At 40.0% G+C, this 21,510-nt stretch overlaps 1 protein-coding gene across 1 annotated transcript in view; it reads right to left on the bottom strand.

The window, feature by feature from the left end:
- Positions 1 to 21,510, bottom strand: part of ITGA8 (integrin subunit alpha 8) — a 204,543-nt gene that overhangs the window by 116,293 nt on the left and 66,740 nt on the right. Inside the window, exons 12-13 of the mRNA XM_032163020.2 lie at positions 15,365 to 15,570; positions 12,648 to 12,839 (exon numbers count right to left, since the gene is read on the bottom strand). Coding sequence (XP_032018911.1) covers positions 12,648 to 12,839; positions 15,365 to 15,570 — 398 coding nt within the window. The remainder of the gene's footprint in view (positions 1 to 12,647; positions 12,840 to 15,364; positions 15,571 to 21,510) is intronic.

A 21,510-nucleotide genomic window follows, 5' to 3' on the forward strand; every position in this document is an offset into this window, starting at 1 on the left:
TACACCATGGAATACTATGCAGCCATAAAAAAGGATGAGTTCATGTCGTTTGCAGGGACATGGATGAAGCTGGAAGTCATCATTCTCAGCAAACTAACACAGGAACAGAAAACCAAACATCACATGTTCTCACTCATAAGTGGGAGTTGAACAATGAGGACACATGGACACAGGGAGGGGAACATCACACACTGGGTTCCGTCGGGGGGTGGGAGGCTAGGGAAGGGATAGCATAAGGAGAAATACTTAATGTAGATGACGGGTTGATGGGTGCAGCAAACTACCATGGCACGGGTATACCTATGTAAAAAACCTGCATGTTCTGCACATGTATCCCAGAACTTAATTTAAAAAAAAAAAAAAAGCCATGGCCAAGCAGGCTCTGTGGCACAATTGATAGTGCATTGGACTTCCAGCCCCGTCTCCCCACAAAAAAAAGCCATGGCTAAGCAGCAAATTTCTATTAACTGTATCTTTATAAGCAAGATCAAGTATAAATAATATCCTATCGTATTCACTGGGTTTCAGAAGGAACCCAGTCTCTGATTTTTTGGAAGGAAGTTAGTTCAAACTTAAACTGACAAGTGATTTGTGGCATATAAAATCTAATAGCCATATAGTTAGATCTCTTGTATCTGGTGAGGGAAGTTTGCTATATTTACTACCTATGAGTGGGATATGATTTAAACCTGCTTTGGGACAGAATCTGGATTCTGAAAGATATATTATTTGTGAAATAAGAAGGATTTATTACTAGTGAAAAGCTTTATCTGAGAACCTGATTCAAGCATGGGGAGGGATGGAGTTCAGGTGTGTGAGGGAGTCCTGGCTTCACGTTTAAGGTCATTGACATAGCTGTGTCGATAAGGTCCACTTTTTCAATAGGGTTGCCTCTTCAAAGGGGAATCAGAAATAAGGCAGATGGAGGTACTCACAGGTTTTCACAACACACTAAGCAAAATGGAAATATCTGTTTGAGAGAGATGACAGTTCCTACATTTTCATATCTTAATCTAAAGCTGGAAAAAAGTCATATTATGTTATTGGACTTGAAAATGACTATAGCTAATCTTTGTTTTGGTCTTTTCATAAATGCAGCTGTGAGTGTAGACAACAGTCATTCTCAACCTGGATCTGTGAATTTCTGAAAATAGTAATTCCTTCCTGGAAAGACATCCCACAAACAGGAGATTAGTGTATTTGTAAGTGACTGGGCAGAAGCAGGTCGGTATTTCAGGTTCATTCAGTGATGCAGATAGCAATTGTAGAACTCTTATCACGCCAAGGTCACTATAGCTTGAAATCAATCATGGTGAGGATATTTATAACACAGAAATTGGTAATGGTACAAATCTGGGCTTTTCTTTTTTCTCCCTGGGGAGCTGGTTGTTAACCATTTTTTAACACACCTCTGAATATAAAGGCAGATTTCAAGGTTAACGATATAGAGGCAGTGGGATCTCTTCAGACGTGTGCCCAGCAGCTCCCAGGCTGTCTTATGAAGGATGGGAGGCTGGACAATCACTGCTGGTCCTCATTCTTTAGACTCTTAATCTCCAGACACCTCCAGCCGCCCTGGCCTTACTGCTACATCATGTGGTTCATCTCATTATCCTCCCCTGGGATAGTTTAATGTCTTTTGATTTCATGTTTCTTTTTCATTATTACTCATTCTGCTCATTGCTAAGGAATGAGGTCCTTAAAGCACCACTTTGGAATACAGAGCATATATCTTTTTCCATTACTTTCCTAATAACTAATTATTTAACATGCTATTCGGGGCTGGTCCCCAATCCACCTTTCACTTTTACCTCTCTCCATGTACGCGTCCATCATTTTGGACCAATTCACTTCCAAAATTGCCTTTTTGAAAAAAACTAGGAAGCATTTCCTTTAACTTATATATAGAATTTCCTTTTTAGCATGATCAAAAAAATACAAGAAGTTATGGTTAAAAAATTCTGCAGTACATACCAACAAAGACAAACTAGGCAACATTTTCATTACATAAAACTGAAAGTCAACATTAATTATTTATGCCAAATTGCATTTATTTATTTATTTATTTAAGGTGAATTCTTGCTCTGTCACGGAGGCTGGAGCACAGTGGCGCACATTCTCAGCTCACTGCAACCTCCACCTCTCAGGTTCAAGCAATTTCCAGAGTAGCTGGGATGACAGGTGCACGCCTCCACACCCGGCTAATTTTTGTATTTTTAGTAGAGACAGGGTTTTACCATGTTTGCCAGAGGGGTCTTGAACTTCTGATCTCAGGTGATCTGCCCACCTTGGCCTTCCAAAGTGCTAAGATTACAGGCACGAGCCACCATGCCCAGCCACCAAATTCCTTTTAAATTCTACCTATATTATATAGTCCTAGAAATGTGTGGATCCCGTTTTATCCCCCCTCACTCATATATCACTAAGTCAAATCATTAACTCACAATGTCGTATCCCTTGATAATACAAAGGCTTGTCAAAAGTAGGAAATTATCTGGGTCAGATGATGATCAAAAGACATTGAATACATATGGCCTTCTGCAGTTTTCTCATCTAGTCCTTCTGTTCTCTGATTCAGTGCTCCCTGTTCTGCGAAGTCTGGCTTTTTTTGATTGTGGCAAGAACATACTTGACTTTGCTCATGCCGTGTTCCCCTTCTGAGACGCCTTCTCCATATAACCACTCACAGTCATACCTATCTCAGGATCCTACTTATCTCCCTCAGGAAACTTTCTCTTATCACCTTAGCAAGAAGCACTCTCTCTTTTTAACTGTTTATTTTTTACCTTCTTAAAGCTCTTCTCATCTGCTGCTTACATTACAGTTCATTGTTGGATGTTTTATTTCCACGATTACATTGCTCCTTAAAGGCATGCATTATGCCCGTATAGTAACAATATGTCATTTATAACTAATATTTAGTGGCTATTACTAGATGCTATTCACAGCATTCACTGCTTTATACATATTATCTAGCTTAATCTCCAAAACCCAGCTTCAAAGGAAAAAGATATTATTAGGTATTATTATACCTGTTTTACCACTGAGAAAACTGAGACTCCAGAAAGTTGATTAACTTGGCGAGGTTACACATCCAGCCGGTGTTAGAGCTAGAATTTGATTTAATTCAGGCCTGTGAGAGCGGGATCTTTGTTTAATTCAGTGCTGTATCCTCAACATCCAGAATAGTGCAAGGCACATGGAAGGCACTCAACACATACTAGTTGGGTATATGGATAACAATCTCTTGAATATCATATAATCAGCACATATTCTACCATCAGCATCATTGGTCACAGATTGGAAGAGAGTAAGGAAATATAACTAAATGCAACGTGGGATCCCAGATTGAATCATGGGACTAGAAAAAAGAACTGTAGAGGGACAAATGGTGAAATTCGATAGAATTTCGAATAGGTCCATTGATTCATTAATAGTTCATTGTACTATGTTTATATAAGATGTTTATCATTAGGGGGAGCTGGGGGAAGAGTTTATAAGGGTCTACTTTTTTTTTTTTTGCAACTTTTCTGTGCATCAAAGTATTTCCAAGAAAACATTGAGAAAAAGTCTTATACAACTTTTTTCTTTTAAATTTTTTCTTTCTCTCTCTCTTTTTTTTTTTTTGGAGACGGAGTCTTGCTCTGTCGCCAGGCTGGAGTGCAGTGGTGCAATCTCAGTTCACTGCAACCTCCGCTTCCCAGGTTCAAGAGATTCTCCTGCCTCAGTCTCATGAGTAGCTGGGACTACAGGCATATGCCACCATACCCAGATAATTTTTGTATTTTTAGTAGAGACGGGGTTTCACCATGTTGGCCAGGATGGTCTCGATCTCCTGACTTTGTGATCCGCCCGCCTCCAAAAGTGTTGGGATTACAGGGGTAAGCCACTGCGCCTGGCCTTCACTAAATCTTTTTAAAGATAGATCCTTAATAATCTACCCAATATTACAGAGCACTGTGTAAAGGCAGGAAATCTAGATCTGGGATGATAGTATCAGACAAGTGTAGAATTAAAAAGACCCTGGGAGGAGCAGTCCATGCACCTTTGTCACTTCTGGATGAGGAAGGCAAGACCCAGAGAGGTGGAGTTACTAAAATCACACATGGGAGAAGTGGTTCTAGAACTCAGGCCCTTTCACTTTCCACTCATTTTCATTTCTACTTGACAACACTCCTCAATTCAAGTCCAAGAGCTCTCCCAGTTGAATTACTTCAATTTAGTCTACATGCATGATATATTTTTACCCCAAAATTTAATATTCTAATTTCTAATGTGTTTATCATGAAACTACGAATATCTTAGTCAATAAGAATGTAATGTTTTGCTTTTCACACAAAACTTGAGTAGCAGTTTGAGAAGTAAAAATAGACTTTGACTACAATATTTGAACCTAGTTCAACTAAACTTCAAATTAACAATTTCTAGGAGCTCAAAGTTTAATTAAAATGCATTATTCCCTTTGGATAAAGCCTCCCTCCATGTGCAGGTTCTGTGTTACTTGTTTGCTTATACTACACACACACACACACACACACACACACACACAGAGCACTCACTGAAAAGCTAATGGGTTATTTTATTTCATTGAGTGTAATTGTCTGAAATGGCTTCATGATATAATCATATATTAGGGGCCTGGATGAGACAATGATAGTCTTGGCCCTCTGCCCATGTTTTCCTCCAGTTTTTCTTGCCTGTAGGATTTCTGCTCCTCAACAAAATCTGTACCTCCCCTCCTCCACCTTCCAATGCCTGGGCTATGTGTTTAACAGATGGCGTTGTTATACAATCACGTTTAATGGGATTAGAGTAGATCACTGGATTTCAGGATTCCTGACTATCACAGCTGTTTCTCCTCTAAAATGTTTTCACTCAATTAATCTATGCAAGATACTCCTCTGGTCAATCCTACTTTGCCAGTGAACCCCAATGTAGACCCCTGAACACATCTACATTTTGAATCAGAAAATGAATTTTGATGGCAGGAATGAAAATACTTACGACTCTATGTAGTGTGTGTGCCAGTGAGAATATTTGTTGTAAAAAGCCTAAAAATGTATTGGGTGGTTGAGGTAGATGTTAGGAAAATCATTCCACACATTATTTCTGCAATCAAATCTGTATATTCTATAACAAAATCTCCCAATCTGTCCATGAGACCATCCTTTTCTTGGGTACACCGCATTCAAATCTGAGTCATCTTTTACACCCACCTCTTCCTTACCTCCTGCCACCTCCTTTCCCTTCCATCACTGCTAATTGTTACCAAGCCTTGTCTATTTTTCATTTACACTGTTGTGTTAGTTCCTTCCTTTCAATTTCCACTGTCATCACCATACTTCAGGCCGAATTTAGATGAATTTAAATATTTTTAAATGGCTAAGAGGCAGCAAGGGAGCAGCGTGTTCCTTTTCTGGTAACCAGTAAGGTACAATAGTGAAAAATGAAAGAGGTCGGCCACGGTGGCTCACATCTGTAATCCCAGCACTTTGGAAGGTCAAGGCGGGTGGATCACTTGAGGTCAGCAGTTCGAGACCAGCCTGGCCAACATGGTGAAACCCCATCTCTATGAAACATACAAAAATTAGCTGGGCCTGGTGGCACACGCCCGTAATCCCAGCTACTTGGGAGGCCGAGGCAGGAGAATCCCTTGAACCTGGGAGGCAGAGGTTGCAGTGATCCGAAATTGTGATGCTGCACTCCAGCCTGTGTAACAGAGTGAGACTCTGTCTCTAAATCAGATTTTAAACAGAGGCTGTCCCTCTCCACCATCCTAGAATGCAGTTTTTCAAAATCGTATGTGGCCCCACATGACTGTCAGGTAAAGTAGCTCATATTCTGTTCATGATCAGCAAAGTGATTTCCTTTTCTATTCTGAGCCATTGGACAGCATTTTGTAAAAATCCTCTCCCACCCTAGAAAGTGCATGCACACACAACCCAGTGAAGTAGGTATTATGAGCCCCACCATACCAGATAAAGAAAGAAAAGCTGAAAGTAAATCACTGTTCGAGTGTTACATTAATCAGTGTTCAATGGGAATCTGAACTCAGGGAATCCCATTTTCCTTCCCCTGTTCTCACAGACTCTAACTTTTTTTTTTTTTTTTTTTTTTTTTTTTTTTTTTTTTTGAGACAGGGTCTGTCTCCCATTGCCCAGGCTGGAGTGCAGTGGTGAGATCTTAGCTCGCTATAGCCTAGGCTTCCCAGGCTTAGGTGATTCTCCCACCTCAGCCTCCCAAGTAGCTGGGACTGCAGGTATACTCCAGCATGCCTGGCCAACTTTTTGTGTTTTTAGTAGAGAAAGAGTTTCGCCACGTTTCCTAGGCTGGTTTCAAACTCCTGGGCTCAAGCTATCCACCTGCCCTGGCCCCCCAAAGTATTGGGATTACAGGCATGAGCTACCGTGCCCATCGCCTAACTTTAAAATAGGTTTTTTAAATTGGTTTGATGTTTTCCAAAAAGAAGTGAGGTGTCATCCAATCTTACCGTATAAACTCTGTGTACATACATATATAGTACATATAAAAAATACATACATAGATGTTTGAGTGTATGTATCTGTGAATGAGAGAGATTCCACAATAATATTCTACAATATGGACTGTATTTACCTTCTATGCAGTGGCTGGCATGCTTTGGGCTCTTAATTATTAGCACTAATAATTAGTATAATTGCAAAAACATTACCAACATAACAGACTCTATGCCTGCACTTTGCTAACATTCCTTCCTCCAAAGACAAGAAAACTAGTCCTGATTATACACAGAACATCTGTAGCGTGCAGAACAGATCGTGTGACAACGAATAAATACAAACCAAACCACCTTTTATATGTCTGTGTTTTTGGTTATTTGAGGTGCTGTGTTAATTTATTTTGAGTCAGTTTGGAAAATGAAACAGCTATAATGCACAAAAAGTACACATAAAACATCACAGTCAGCCCTCCTCTGTGAAAGGCAGCCAGGTTGTGTTAAGAATACGTAAGAGTGTTTGCTACTATCTATGAATGGGGCAATGTGTATGCCCTGCCATTATTAAAGGTAGATTTCTTAATAGGCTGCACAGAAAAGAGTTTACATCAGACAGTGAAAACCAGGGGAAGCCAACACTGCCAACGCTTTTAGACAGAGCTGCTAAGCATTTTGGCACCTGAAATGAGGAGAAACTGTTTATCTCAAGAATGGCAAAACCAACCCCAGCATAACCCCATCAGCAAGCATTGCTGTTGGTAAGTGTGGCTTCTCAGGGGTGTTCCATTCCCTAATCACGCCAAGTAGTTTGACTTGTTTCCATTTAGCATTTTAAATGTTTGTCTTTGCATTTGTTTTCTCATAAACTCTGCAGGTAACCAGGTGAAGTGACAAATTTTGGAATTTTGTTTCTGATCTACTTAGAATGGAGAATTTGAAACAGGGAAGCTGAACGTCTGTATGTCTGTGAGTAAATTTTAAAAGGATCCTGGGCACAGTGGCTCATGTCTGTAATCCCAACTTCTTGGGAGGCTGAAGTGCGAGGATCGCTTGAGGCCAGGAGTTTGAAACCAGCCTGGGCAGCATAGTGAGACCCTGTCTCTACAAAAAAATCAAAAAATTAGCCAGGTATGGTGGCATGCTTCTGTGGTCCCAGCCACTTAGGAGGCTGAGGTAAGAGGATCACTAGAGCCCAAGAATTTGAGGCTGCAGTGAGCTATGATTTGTGCCACTGCACTCCAGCCTGGGTGACAGCACAAGATCCTACCTCTTAAAAAAAGAAAAAGTTGCCCCTGCCCCTTCCTGAGTGGGGTGTGTCCAAGCATCACCACGGCAGGAACCACACAGAGGCAATGTTGGGGAAAAGAGTGGCTGGTGGGTTTGATACCCTTGTAAAGAATAAATGAAACGCCAGGGCTTGGCAAACTGGTTCTTGGCAAAAGAGAAAAGGCGCATCTGACTTCTGTAGACCCGGAAGTGAGCTGCCAAGATTCTAGCGTGGTTTTGCTCAAAGGAGGGTGCTGGGTAAAAGCACAGATCTCTCAGCCCCATCTCAGAGTCAGTCATCACAGTATCTGAAGGGGTGCTGTGCATTCAGCCTTTATTAACAAGCCCCACAGATAACATGCGTGCACACTGAGTCTCAGAGCCACAGTGGAAAAGCTCAGCACTCTACAACTCATGGCATGGTGTGGTGTGAAGGCCAGCAGTAAGGGCCGCACCTTAAGTGAGGAATCTCGCCCCACCCGCTTGATCTCTGCATCAGGATCTGCAATTGATAAACACCCCCAGGTGATCTGTTTGCACACTCAGCAGGGAAACACTGCTCTAGAGGACTCATTCCCAAAGTGCTGCACACCAGAATCACCAGGGTCACTTAAACATGTCACTATAGTCTGTTCTCCAACCTGGAGAGGCTAATTTAATCGGTTTGGAGGGTGGCCTGAGCATTCAGTTTTTAAAGCTTTGCACGTGATTTTAATATGCAGCTAACGTTTCGAACCCCTGTTTATAAAGGATGATGAGATAGATTTCAGATGGAGGAAGTCAATTTGTTGAATAGATTGTGAAACTCAGAAGGCACAGTAGTCTATCTTGTAGCAAACCCCTATCAACTCCAGTGGGGATGGCGGCATGTTCAAGAGGCTGAAAAATAGAACCGGCAAGTGAGACACGAGGTTTCATTGAGGGCCCACGTACAGGGCAGAGAGCCCAGGGGTAGAGGGCTGGGCAAGAGAACTGCAACCACTTGCAAAAGGCATGCAGTTTATAAAGCATCTTCACTTAGTACTCTCCCACTGACAACCTTCACCTGGCAACCTTCATGTAATCCAAAAACAAAGGGCCTCAATCCCCTCTATGGCCCGTGTTCCACGGGACCGACCTGGGCATCAGGTCTTCCTCATAGACAAGGAATGGATCTCTGGGCTGGCCACTCCCAGATTCTGTAGCTCAGATTTCCCAGCCACATTGGGGTATGTGTACCACCCAGGGTCATTTTGGAGTATGTTGACGTTAACGCTCTCAGGTGTATTTACTTCATAATTTGAAAGGCAAAGTGCTTTTGATTTGAAACAGCAGGACCCCAGAGTGAAAGAAATTGTTTATCTTTTTAAGTTCTAAAAAGCACTGGTTTGGAAAATCACAAAACAAGTCATGGAGGCCTAGAACATAGCATTTATCGACTGAACTATAGGGTTTAGAAAGCATGCCATCCAACTACCTTTAGGGGAAAGAGGGCTTTTGTTACTTCCCAGGCAAAACATCACAAGACTGCAGCTCGATCAGGGGCTGGAGCAATGAGATGCCTGGTTGGAAATTGGCAACAGCTAAGGAAAATCTAGGTAGATAAGCCTGAGGGCAATCACAGGAACCTGAATACCCAACCCATGCGTGTCTGAGTCCTAGCAGTGGCTCAGAAGCATTTGCTAAAAGGGGACTGAAAGAGGCTAACAGAGGACGAAGAGGGCCCAGGACACAGGGAACTTTTGAGCAGAGGTCACTACACAGACAATGGAATGAGCCACAGAAGCTTGAGCAATGCCCCAAAGACCACAAGGGACTGAGCTACCCTTTACTCCAAAGCCAATAATAGCAGATGATGGGTGTGAGCCAGATATCTCTTCCTAATCGCTGGACAACAGGTAAACTCCTTTCTATTCCATTCGTTGGGAGGGTGGCTGCACAGGGCGGAGAAAAAGAGTCTTATTTTTGAGATGGAGTCTTGCTCTGTTGCCCAGGCTGGAGTGCAGTGGCACGATATCGGCTCACTGCAACCTCCGCCTCCTGGGTTCAAGCAGTTCTCCTGCTTCAGCTGCCTGCGTAGCTGGGACTACAGGTGCATGCCACCACGGCTGGCTAAGGGGACTTGAATCTGAATAAATACTTACTTAAATAAGACCAAGTCTAAACCTAGAAGTGATTGCAAGATTATCATTTTCTACCATGGTGGAAGTGGAGGCTTTGAAAGCTAAATGGAATTCATTTCTAGAAAAATGCAGAAAGTTCCATGCCTGATTCCTGAATTTTGCCTGCAGCTTTCAATCAACTGTAGTAAGAGAATCTAGTCACCTGCCTATAAGGCAGTTTCTTCTCTGTGGGTCCTAGGATCTTGCTATGAAGTTAAAAAGGCTTCTCTGAGTGGCATTCTTTTTGCTGGAGGATGAGGATCAGGGAAAAATGTTATAGAATCATGAATCACAAGACATCCATATTCCTATTTGAGAGACAGAACTGGGGCTAGAACCCAGGTCTACTAAGATGCATGGATGAACTCTGAAAGCCTCAAGACTGTCTTGAGGCATAAATTCAACCAAGCAGCATTGATGGGCCTGCCTTAGTAAAGAATATTTACTTCAGAGACAAGACGCACTGTGCTGACATGTCTGATTATTATAATTTGCATCAGACTCAGCAAAGTTGTTGACTAGCACATGGCCTCAAGTGCATATTTCTGATTAAGGGAAGAAAAAGACATTATTAAGAGGTAATCGGCTGGGTGTGGTGGCTCACGCCTGTAATCCCAGCACTTTGGGAGGCTGAGGTGGGCAGATCACGAGGTCAAGAGATTGAGACCATCTTGGCCAACATGGTAAAACCCCATCTCTACTAAAACTACAAAAATGAGCTGAGTGTGGTGGTGCTTGCCTGTAGTGCCAGCTACTTGGGAGGCTGAGGCAGGAGGACTGCTTGAACCCAGGAGGGTGGAGGTTGCAATGAGCCGAGATCGTGCCACTGCACTCCAGCCTGAGGACAGAGTGAGACTCCATCTCAGAAAAAAAAGAAAAAGAAAAAAAGAGGTAATCAATTACTAACATTGCACAGGCTTTAGCTTCCTTTTCCTTTCCTGCTGCTTTTAAATTTTTTTCTCCCTGAAGGGAGTATTCCTGGGGAGAAAAGTTGACTCATGCCACTCTCCTTCCTGGCTCTCATTTGGGACATGTTTAGCCGTCGAAGGAAGTCGAAGGGCTGCCTATGTGATGGATACATCCTCTATTTACTTTGCCTCATCGAAGGCACAGCCTTTCTGTCAATTTCCCTGATACTAAGGGTGGGAAGGAAACCTATGACTACCATTAGAGCAATAACTTTCTAATTGTTTACCTAAAATGCAACCCAGGAGTTGAATTGCATTAATCACCCTGACACTTTTGGGGTAGGAATTAAATAAGGGACCTAGATTTTTGAATTATTTTAAATTTGGATATATTATGTATACAAACCTCCCTCCAGTAATAACAACTAACCACCATTGATTAGCATAATGTAACCTAAGAAAATAAATTTAACTAGATGTTCTTGAAATTGCCACAGGTAGGAAGCATTAGTTTACAATATAATACCAAACCCACTTTGAGCCCACTATGATGTCTCCATTAGTGTCATAAAAGGTTTATGGCAAATTTATAAGAATGTGTTACGGTATCCTTTTTGTCTAACCCCAGAGGAGAGAAGAAAGCCAAAGGCCTGAAAGTAATGATGTATATTTAGGCAGTCAGCTTACTGGATGCTGCCCCAAACCAAAAAATAGCTCTACATATGGAAAATTCCCAATTAGGGGAGGGGCTGGTGGAAAGAGACAAGGTTTTCATAAGTAGTTGAATCTGTCATTTAACTATTAATGACTTCTAAGTACTTATTGAAACCATCTTAAACATAAAAGTGAAAATCAAACCATAAAACCAAGAAGTCTGATGTTCTCTGCTAAAAAACCTGGACAGTGAAATAATCTTTTAAGACAAATCAATATCTTCATATAGCATGTAGAAAACATAAATTATCTGTACCTCATGGCTTTCCATGTGCCTTCAATATGAATTAGGTAAATCAAGAATAGTTTATGGTTCCTATCATGAACCAGTTCTTTTTTTCTCCACTTTAAAATGTTCAGTCTATCTTTGGAAAACCACAAAATATGGCTGGAAGAGATACATATATTATATTTTTTGAGACACAGTCTCACTCTGTCGCCCAGGCTGGAGTGTGGTGGCGCGATCTCGGCTCACTGCAACCTTCACCCCCTCCCTGGGTTCAAGTGATTCTCGTGTCTCAGCCTCTCGATAACTGGGACTACGGGCATGCACCACCATGCCCAGCTAATTTTTGTATTATTAGTAGAGATGGGGTTTTACCATGTTGGCCAGGCTGGTCTCAAACTCCTGACCTCAGCTGATCCACCCACCTTGGCCTCCTAAATACTGAGATTACAGGCATGAGCTACCATGATGGGCCAAGCTGGAAAATATTTATGCTTTAAAAACATGAGCTTCATGACAGAAATGTTGAGGTTCATACTATAATAGGAGCTATGAGCTCAAAGGGGTTAAAATAATTTGCTCCAGAAAGGATGGAAGCTGTCTGTCAGTGCAAGCTGCGGTATTGAGTTTCAAATGAAAACTTGGGTTGTGAAGTTGACAAGTTTTATGTACAATGCAGATTTTTAAGCCATTTTGCATTTCTATCATTGTCTCTTGACAGGAGAAGGAAATGTGTGTTTGTCTTTCTTCAAATTCTCATGAAAGTCGCTCTGGAATCATACATTAAAAAAGCCTGTGGCACACTTAAGCTTCAGCCTCATCTGTAGAAGAAAACTGCCTTTGCATGATGCATTTTCCAGAAAACGGACTCTTTTCAGGACGTAAACTCTCATGTGGGAAAAGAAAGAAAACCTTACCTGGGTAATCATTCTTGTCTATGTCTGAATCTCCTCTTAAAGTAAAGCCAAATCCAGAAGGGACAGCGTGTGAGGCCCACACTCCTTGCAGAACTTGGGAAGGCTTGGTGTTTAAGCCATCTTTGTTCCCATTATAAATGAGCACTTTGCCTCTTTGATCCTTGCCTGCAAAAGGCACGCCGATGGCAATGTCTAAAAGCAGACATAAAACATATTTTATGTGTATATGTATTTAATTCTTCATTTATTCATTTTAGAGACGGGACCTCACTCTGTCACCCAAGCTGGAGTAGAGTGGTGGGATCATGGCTCACTGCAGCCCCACACTCCTGGACTCAAGTGATCCTCCTGCCTCAACTTCCCTAGGAGCTGGGACTACAGGTGCACACCACCATGTCTGGCTAATATATATATAACATATATATTATTTTATTTTTTTGAGCAATAGGTCCTTGCTTTGTTGCCCAGGATGGTCTGGAATTCCTGGCCTCAAGTGATCACCCCACCTCAGCCTCCCGAAGTGTTGGGATTAAAGGCACGAGCCACTGGGCTTGGCCATAGAGACATTTCTTTTTTAAGTACAGAAGAAGGGCTCAGAAATAGAGTTTAGTATACTCAAAGAGCAGTATCAAAACTCTAAAGGGCTTATAATGTTTTCCATGAAAATTCTGTAGTACTACTGCAATGACAATTATTTGTTGCCTTTTATCCATCCAACAAATATTTATTAAGAGCCTCCAGGGCCTGGCACGGTGGCTCACACCTGTAATGCCAGCACTTTGGGAGGCCGAGGTGGGCGGATTGTGAGGTCAGGAGATCGAGACCATCCTGGCTAACAAGGTAAAACCCCGTCTCTACTAAAAATAAAAAAATTAGCCCGGCGTAGTGGCAGGCACCTGTAATCCCAGCTACTCGGGAGGCTGAGGCAGAGAATTGCTTGAACCTGGGAGGTGGAGGTTGCGGTGAGCAGTGAGTTGAAATCGCGCCACTGCACTCTAGCCTGGGTGACAGACTCTGTCTCAAAAAAAAAAAAAGACGATCTAAAAACTCAGATTTTTGTAGAAAATAAAGATATTGTCCTGTGTCAGGTGAAAAGGAACACTTTCGACACTTTCTTAACTTTCTCTAAGTCAGTGCCTTGACTCCCATCCCCCTGTTTACTCTCAGTGAATTTGACATTATTTTACCTACTTTGTATACTCAGGACACCAAAGCTCAGAGAAGCTAGGACCTCCCTTTATGTCATGTAGAATGCTGCTTTTATCTTTTAAAAATACTATTAAAAGTTTGAGAGAAAAGACAAATAGAAGAAAATACGATTTTAAAAGACAACTCCATAGATAATTTAGCACTGTTTATTTTACTTGGGTGATCAGGAATAGAGCAGCTTTACAGAGCAGCAAGTCACTTAAAGGTAAGCTTGCCTTTAAAAAATTTCCCTGGAACCACAAGCTTTTTACATGTACTTTGTTTTATGGTACTTTAAAATTTACTAACCATATGTTGCTGAGAACTTTTTTCAAAGAATGCATAAGAGTACAGTAACATTTGCCAGATATACTAATGAATACTAATCTGATGTGAATACTTCCAAGGCTACTTTGTTATAGCAAGTTCCTGTTACTTCCTCGAGTTCAATCAAGAAATTCACTATACTCGGTTCTTAACTTAAAGGTCCTGAAAATGTATGCAAACTTTTGTGTGAAGGTGTGTTTTTCTGAGGAGAGGGTACTTGGAGGGGTTTCATAAATTCTGACCTAAAGAACTACAAGCCTAAGCTACGAGTTTAATGCTGCTTTGTTGCAAATATTGAAACTAATGTGAAGCTTACATGCCAATTAAAATTCAGCATAACCTATATATAACCCATGTAGGCTAATCAGAAGTCAGGATACTTGCTAATATATCAACATGTATTTATTTGTCTTGACATATAGAAGGTTTCCTAGTTATCTTTAAGTCACCAAATCCAAACATCAATTTTAAAAATAATTCCTGCCTCTACTGAGAGCTATTACAGGACAGCCAACATCAAATGTGAGAAAATTGCTTGGATGTCAGAGCAATGACTATTTTTGTATTAACTTTGGCTTTAAAGTTTTAATTCTTAAAACTGAATAAGAAATATTTCTGCAAGTAAACAGCACTTATAAGCAGAGAAGGCTAAAGTCGAACATTTGAGATGTTATTTTGAAGTTTGCAGAAACCTAAATGTACTTATTTTTATTGTAACCTGGAGTGCCTGTGGCCTTCCAATGTCTCTTAAAATTCATTTAGAGGTTTTCAAAATGCAGTAACACCCTCAGACCATTACCTGGAGCTCTGAAGACTGAGCTCTGAGGTCGTATGGTTTTGACATTGCATAATGAGGTTTTTCTGATGTTTCTGATAACTGAATGTGTCTTCTACAAGGAGATGAATTATACTAAATTTAGGATTGAAACAAATTATATTACAGATTTTTCCCTCTGTGTTGCATTGTAATCTTGTGAGATTTGAAATAAAAATTTTCAGAAAGGTGAGAAAGGAAATTTCCATGTAATATTTATATTAGTCAAAATGTATAAACATAAAGCTGGCTTGAGATATGTGATAGTTTATTAAAGATCAGTAATAATAAGTGTACCCACACACGCCATACTGAATAAAACAGGCATGGTCTCCTTTATGCAGTGGTGATGACACATAAATGACTTCCATGCTTTGGTTTAAATTACCATTGTATCCATCTTGGTTCAGGTCTCCTAAGTGCGCCATAGCACTACCGAATCTGCCAAATGTCTCAGTGCCAGTGAGGATCTGGGGGTCTCTGAAGAGGAGAGAGCTCACTTGCAAATACAGGTAGATTTGCCCTACTTCTCTGGGGTTGCTCTCAAATTCACGTTCCATAAAGAGAGGTGCCCCAACCAGGACATCATCCAGTCTGTAAGGAACAAAGAAAGCAGCTCAGCATGCTGGCAGAGAGGAGAGTCACTTTGGGTTATTTGTAATCAACTAGACTAGTAAATTTCCATTGGTATTTTTCCTTTTCTGAGGGTTATTTTACAATCATCAGATTGCTTTCGCTGCTTTGTTATGTCTATGGAATCGAATGCTGTAAGAAAATAAGAGTTGTTAAATTATCACACTGAACGTTTTAGCTATGCTAAAAATGTCTACTTTAAGAAAACCACAGATATTTCACCATTTTCAGCTTTTTAGTGCATTTCCAGAAACTGTACTTGCACAAAGAAAACGTTATCGAGAAAGAATAAAATAGCTTTTTGTAAAAATAGATTAAAGTTTGTCTGCAATTAATATAACTATACATTTAAATTATTCAGTTTTTATGCAGTAATGTTTAAAATCAATTTTGTCCTTCCCTTTCCTTTTGTTAGCTCAATTTAAATAAAACAGAGATTAGAGAGGTGTATCAAGCTGGCTAGAAAGGTAGCAAACAACTTTTCAGCCCAAATAAAAATTTAAATTCTTTGAATACATAGATTATAGCAAAAAACTAATATGTAATTTTTAAGGTTAAAAAATTTTCAAGAGATATTCAAGCAAATTATTTAGAGAGAAAGATATAACTTCCTGGAGAAAAAATTAAAAAGTGGTTACGCGTGTTTCCTTCACAGAGCCAGATGGGCAGGAAGAGGACTAGAACAGGAAACTTCACTATAAGCCTTCTAAGTGATTTGATTTTTTAAAAACATATAATGTATAATTTCTATTTTAAAATTTTACAAGTCACACCAACCAAAAAACAAAATATATATATATATAATTTGATCTAAATTAATGGCCTCTACTAAAGTTTGTCTGCAGATACAGTGCCTTGGCAGATGCAAAATCTCAAGAGTGACCTGAGGCAGGAACATATATTTGCATTTGACTTTAATGCCTATGTAGATTAGGTAATATGCTGAAGTTTGCCAAGCAAACTGATTAAAATATTAATATAATTTACTTATAATCACGTATATGAATATAACAATATATTCACGTATATGAATATAACAAGAAACAATACTATATTAATATACAATATATTAATATCTAAAAAATTAAGATATATCAATAACAGTAATAACATAAAATCAATAAGTATAAATTACAAATATATATTAACAGGTTCCATATCAAGTGGCTCATATACATCTTTAATATAGTTTATATCAAAAGTCAGGGATGAGGTGGGAACGGTTACTGAGAACAAGAAACTTTCTTCAAGATCTGAGCAGTCTACATGACACTCCAACATCACTCTAACCTACCCTCTCTCCAATTTCTGGCCTGGCTTGTGGTATATATCTGTTATCTTCAGTCTGAATCAAAAGGCATCCTGTGTATTTCTTGTGTTTGAGGTACTTTGATAAGTGGATTTAATGCAATGATGACTATTAGGTCAACCAATTCATTCCCTAATAACTTACAAATGAGGTTAAATGACTACCCATATTACTATAAACAAGGCAGATTGGGAAAAATATGAGACAATGAAATTAATGCTGGGTGTCCTGGACCAGGGAGAGACTGAGGGAACTAAGGAAGGTTCCATGGAGGAGATGGCGTTAGACCTGGGTGGGATCCTGAGGTGGGCTCTCTAGGTGCAGGTGTTGTGAACCAAACCAAGCGTCCCCGAGTAGAGTGAGGGTAGAGTGAGTGTCTAGACATGCATGGTGCTAGGGGCATTCCAACAAATTTAATTGTAAAAGTAAAATGTACAAAGAATTCTTAAAAATTAACCCCATGAAGAAAAAATATGTAAGAATAACATACATCATTATTATATATTATATACTGTACATTGTTACAATCAATATTATGTGTACATGATATACAATAAGAAAATAAGCCAATTAAAAATTGGGCAAGGCCAGGTGCAGTGGCTCATGCCTGTGATCCCAGCACTTTGGGAGGCCGAGGTGGTCAGATCATGAGGTCAGGAGTTCGAGACCATCCTGGCCAATATGGTGAAACTCCCATCTCTACTAAAAATACAAAAATTAGCTGGGCATGGTGTTGCATGCCTGTAGTCCCAGCTACTCTGGAGGCTGAGGCAGGAGAATCGCTTGAACTCAGGAGGCAGAGGTTGCAGTGAGCCGAGATCGCACCACTGGATGGCAGAGTGAGACTGTCTCAAAAAAAAAAAAAAAAAATTGGGCAAAGGATTTGAATGGACATCTCATCAAAAAAGATAGATGGCAAGCAAGCTTATGAGAAGACCCTCAATATAATATGTCATTAGGAATTGCTAATTAAAACCACAATGAGATACCACTACACATCTCTTAGAATGGCTAAAATCCAAAATGCTGATGGCACTGAACATTGGCAAGGATGTAGAACAACTCTAATTAATTGCTAATGGGAATACAAAATGATACAGCCACTTTGGAAGACAGTCTAGCAGTTTCTTACAATGCTAAACATAGGCTTACCATACAATCACAAAATTACACTCCTTGGCAGTTACTCAAATGCGTTTAAAACAGATACACATACAAAACTATGCACAAAAATGTGCATAGAATAATTGCCCAAACTTGGAAGCAACCAAGATACTTTTCAATAGGTGACTGGATAAGCAAATCGTGGTACATCATACAATGTAATCATATTCAGCAATGAAAAGAAATGAGCTATCAAGCCATCAAAAGACACGGAGGAACCTCGAATGTACATTGCTCAGTTAAAGAAGCCAATCTGAAAAGGCTACCTGATGTATGATTCCAACTGCATGACACTCTGGAAAAGGCACAACTATGAAGGCAGCAAAAAAAAATCACACACCTGGGTTCATGTTTTAGGCAACCCAACAGTATGCATAAGTTACTATGCTTTTAATGTGTCCCTCAAATTTCATGTATTGGACACTTAATCTTCAGATGCATATATTAATGGCATTTGGAGGTGAAACTTTTAGTAGGTAATTAGGATTAGATAAGGCCATCAAGGTGGAGCCCCAAAATGGGACTTGTGGATTTATAAGAAGAGGAATGGAATACAGAGCTGGAACGTTCTTGCCCCCCTCGATATGTGATGCCTGGCACCACCTCAGGACTTTGCAGAGGGTCCCCACCAGCAAGAAAGCCCTCACCAGATGCGTCCCCTTGACCTTGGACTTCTGGCCTCCAGAAGTGTAAGAAATACATTTCTTTTCTTTATAAATCATCCAGTCTCAGGTATTCAGTTATAGCAACAAAAAACAGGCTAAGCCATGTATTGCTTTAACATAGAAACTTTTCTGTTTCTTTTTTTTTCCCAGTAGTACACTTTGCATGCTAATGCTCATGACTAATATTCAGAATTTAGTTATTTATTAAAAGAATACAGATTAGTGGACTATATAGTAAATATCAAACCAACCTAATTGTTTGATAGGCAAGAACTAAATCACTTCAATTACATTACAGCAATTAACTTACAACCTCTTTATGGTTTAATCTTTTAGAGTTTTCTACTAATTGAATCATAATGATATATCCTGTATGAATGAACATACTTGGACTAAATCTAGCAGAAAAATATAGCTCCCTAAGCTGTTTCCTTTCAATTGGATTTTTCTGTAAATTATTCTCAAGTTAACCACTAAGAATCTGTTTAAATTTGGCTCCTTTTGGTCCTGCAGAGGTTAGAAACAATGGTAGTGTAGAAAGTTCTAATGGATTAAGTTGTAACTCAGTGAATTTCTGAAGTAGTATAACTATTATAAGGCTCAAAAGTCATAAGAAAAAAAGACATATTTGCTTGTTGGGGCAAGAGATGAAAAATACCATCTCCATTTGTTGTTAACAAGTTTGTTCAGAAATTCCTAACAAAGCTTACATTGACAGAGTTTGTAGTACTGGAAGTCTTAAGGAAACTGAAGATAATTTCCCCAGCTTGTTTATATTTTCAAAACGGTCACAGGCTTGACAGTATTAACCATCAACCAGCATGCACGAAACTGTTAAGTCTAAATGTTTGCAGTCCACTCGATCATACCGGGAGATTTTTCTTCATAGAAAAATATCAGGGAAAATTTCCACCAGTTAACTTATCTGGTCACTTATTGATGCTGTCTTTTTTTTTTTTTTTTTCATGATGTTGAGATTTTGGAGCTCTTTTAGGGACCTTGTTTTTGTTGCCTAGTTTTCAAAGAATATATGTTTTCCAACAATGTTCACTAGATAGCCTTGTGCACAAATGTACTTAACTACCTCCAGCTTGAGGAAAGGAGAGTCTGGTTCAAGCCCATAAATGTGTGTGTGCGGGGAAGTTCTCACTTCTGAACCATGAGCAATGACGTAGCCAAGTGATTTTTTAAACCCTATGAAATATATTATATATGTCATCATTGTTGTAATTTCAGACTTCACTTGAGTTGTCTATCTGGCATCTTTGGCCAATCTCAATTACTTCCAGAGCATAGTTATATATAATAGGACCTTGAATTTACATAGCATTTAAGTAATTAAAAACAGCAAATGATATACTGAGAATCTGTGGGCACTTTACCTTTATGAACGGCATTAGTAAATTAATGGAAATATCCTTCAACGCAGTCTAAAGAATTCAGAAAATACTACGTAGTAAAAAAAATAGTGTGCATAGCAATTTTTAAGAACTTCAAGAAAGAAGAAATTATTACTTTATAACAGTTCTGTGTTTGTTAGTACCATGTTGTTTTGATCAACAGGAAGCCAATGAGGTCCTTTTCCCACAATTTTTTTTTCTTTAACGTGGCAAAAAAAAAAAAAAGTACTATAAACACTGTCACAAAACTTTGCTATAGACTAGAATGCGCATGTTTCCAGGAAGGACGGTGCCCTGCGGGGCATAAGGCAAAACTTGGGCAAAGTCCTGAGGATTCAAAACAGGAGTGGCCCGTGGAAGAGAACACGTGGAGTGAATCCGTATAGCAGGGGAAGAGCCCCTGGTGCTTGTTGTGTGGCCGTCAGTGGGAAGAATTGTGTCTGTGCGTGTCTGAAAGGCCACAGTGGGGTTTTTCTTTTTTTTCTTGATGAGATTTTGGAGCTTTTTTAGAAACCTTGTTTTTGTAAGCATTATGAAAACTGGATGGCATGCTACATCTGGCCTTCAAGTTCTTTAGCTATTTTCTTTCCAAATGACTTACAATTACAGTCCACCTAAATTGGAAATCTTGAATGACAGTCCTAATAGCCACTTTATTTTTAAAACTTAGATAACTGAAGATGAAGGCAATTAATTTTTAAATTAACTGCTTTCAGGATAAGATTGGCATTCAACTATAACTTCCAAATACATGCAAAGTGCAAGCACTGCAATCTCCCTCCACTGCTATTGCTCATACAGAGTCATTTCACTGCCCTCCAAGCCACTGTCCTGCCTCCCCTGGTGCATGGTAGTAGGGTTCCAGAAGGCTCTCTGACCATCTAGAGCTGGTAGACAGAGCACAGCTGATAACAACGAAGCCTGAGCTGGTACTGCTCACCTGGAATCCCCATGGCTCACAGGACGTTGTAGCCTTCTTGGAAATGGACTTGTTCTAGTCCATGGCAGTGGCACTGTGTGTGGCACTGTGTGTGGCAGTTTGGAGTAAATGCAGTGACCTGCACACCTTCATGATCCAGCTCCCCAGGGTTCAGGCTCCATAGCTCTGCGCTGGTTCTTGAATATGCCTGGAGCTCCCGCCTCAGGGAATACACACTTTTCGCTCTTCCACGGGGAACACTCCTTCCTCCCTCCCTCTTAGATCACCATGGCTGGTCCTCACCTCCCTTAGGTGTTTCCTTAGCTGGAATCTTAATCCTGAGACCTTCATGATCTACCCAGTTGGGGATTGTATCCCTTCAAATACTCCCTATCTCTCCTCTCTATTTGAACAAGTTTAATTAATAGACTTTATTTTTTAGAG

This window comes from Hylobates moloch, unplaced genomic scaffold (genome assembly GCF_009828535.3).
Source record: "Hylobates moloch isolate HMO894 unplaced genomic scaffold, HMol_V3 SCAFFOLD_2, whole genome shotgun sequence".
In the NCBI taxonomy this organism is placed as follows: domain Eukaryota; kingdom Metazoa; phylum Chordata; class Mammalia; order Primates; family Hylobatidae; genus Hylobates; species Hylobates moloch.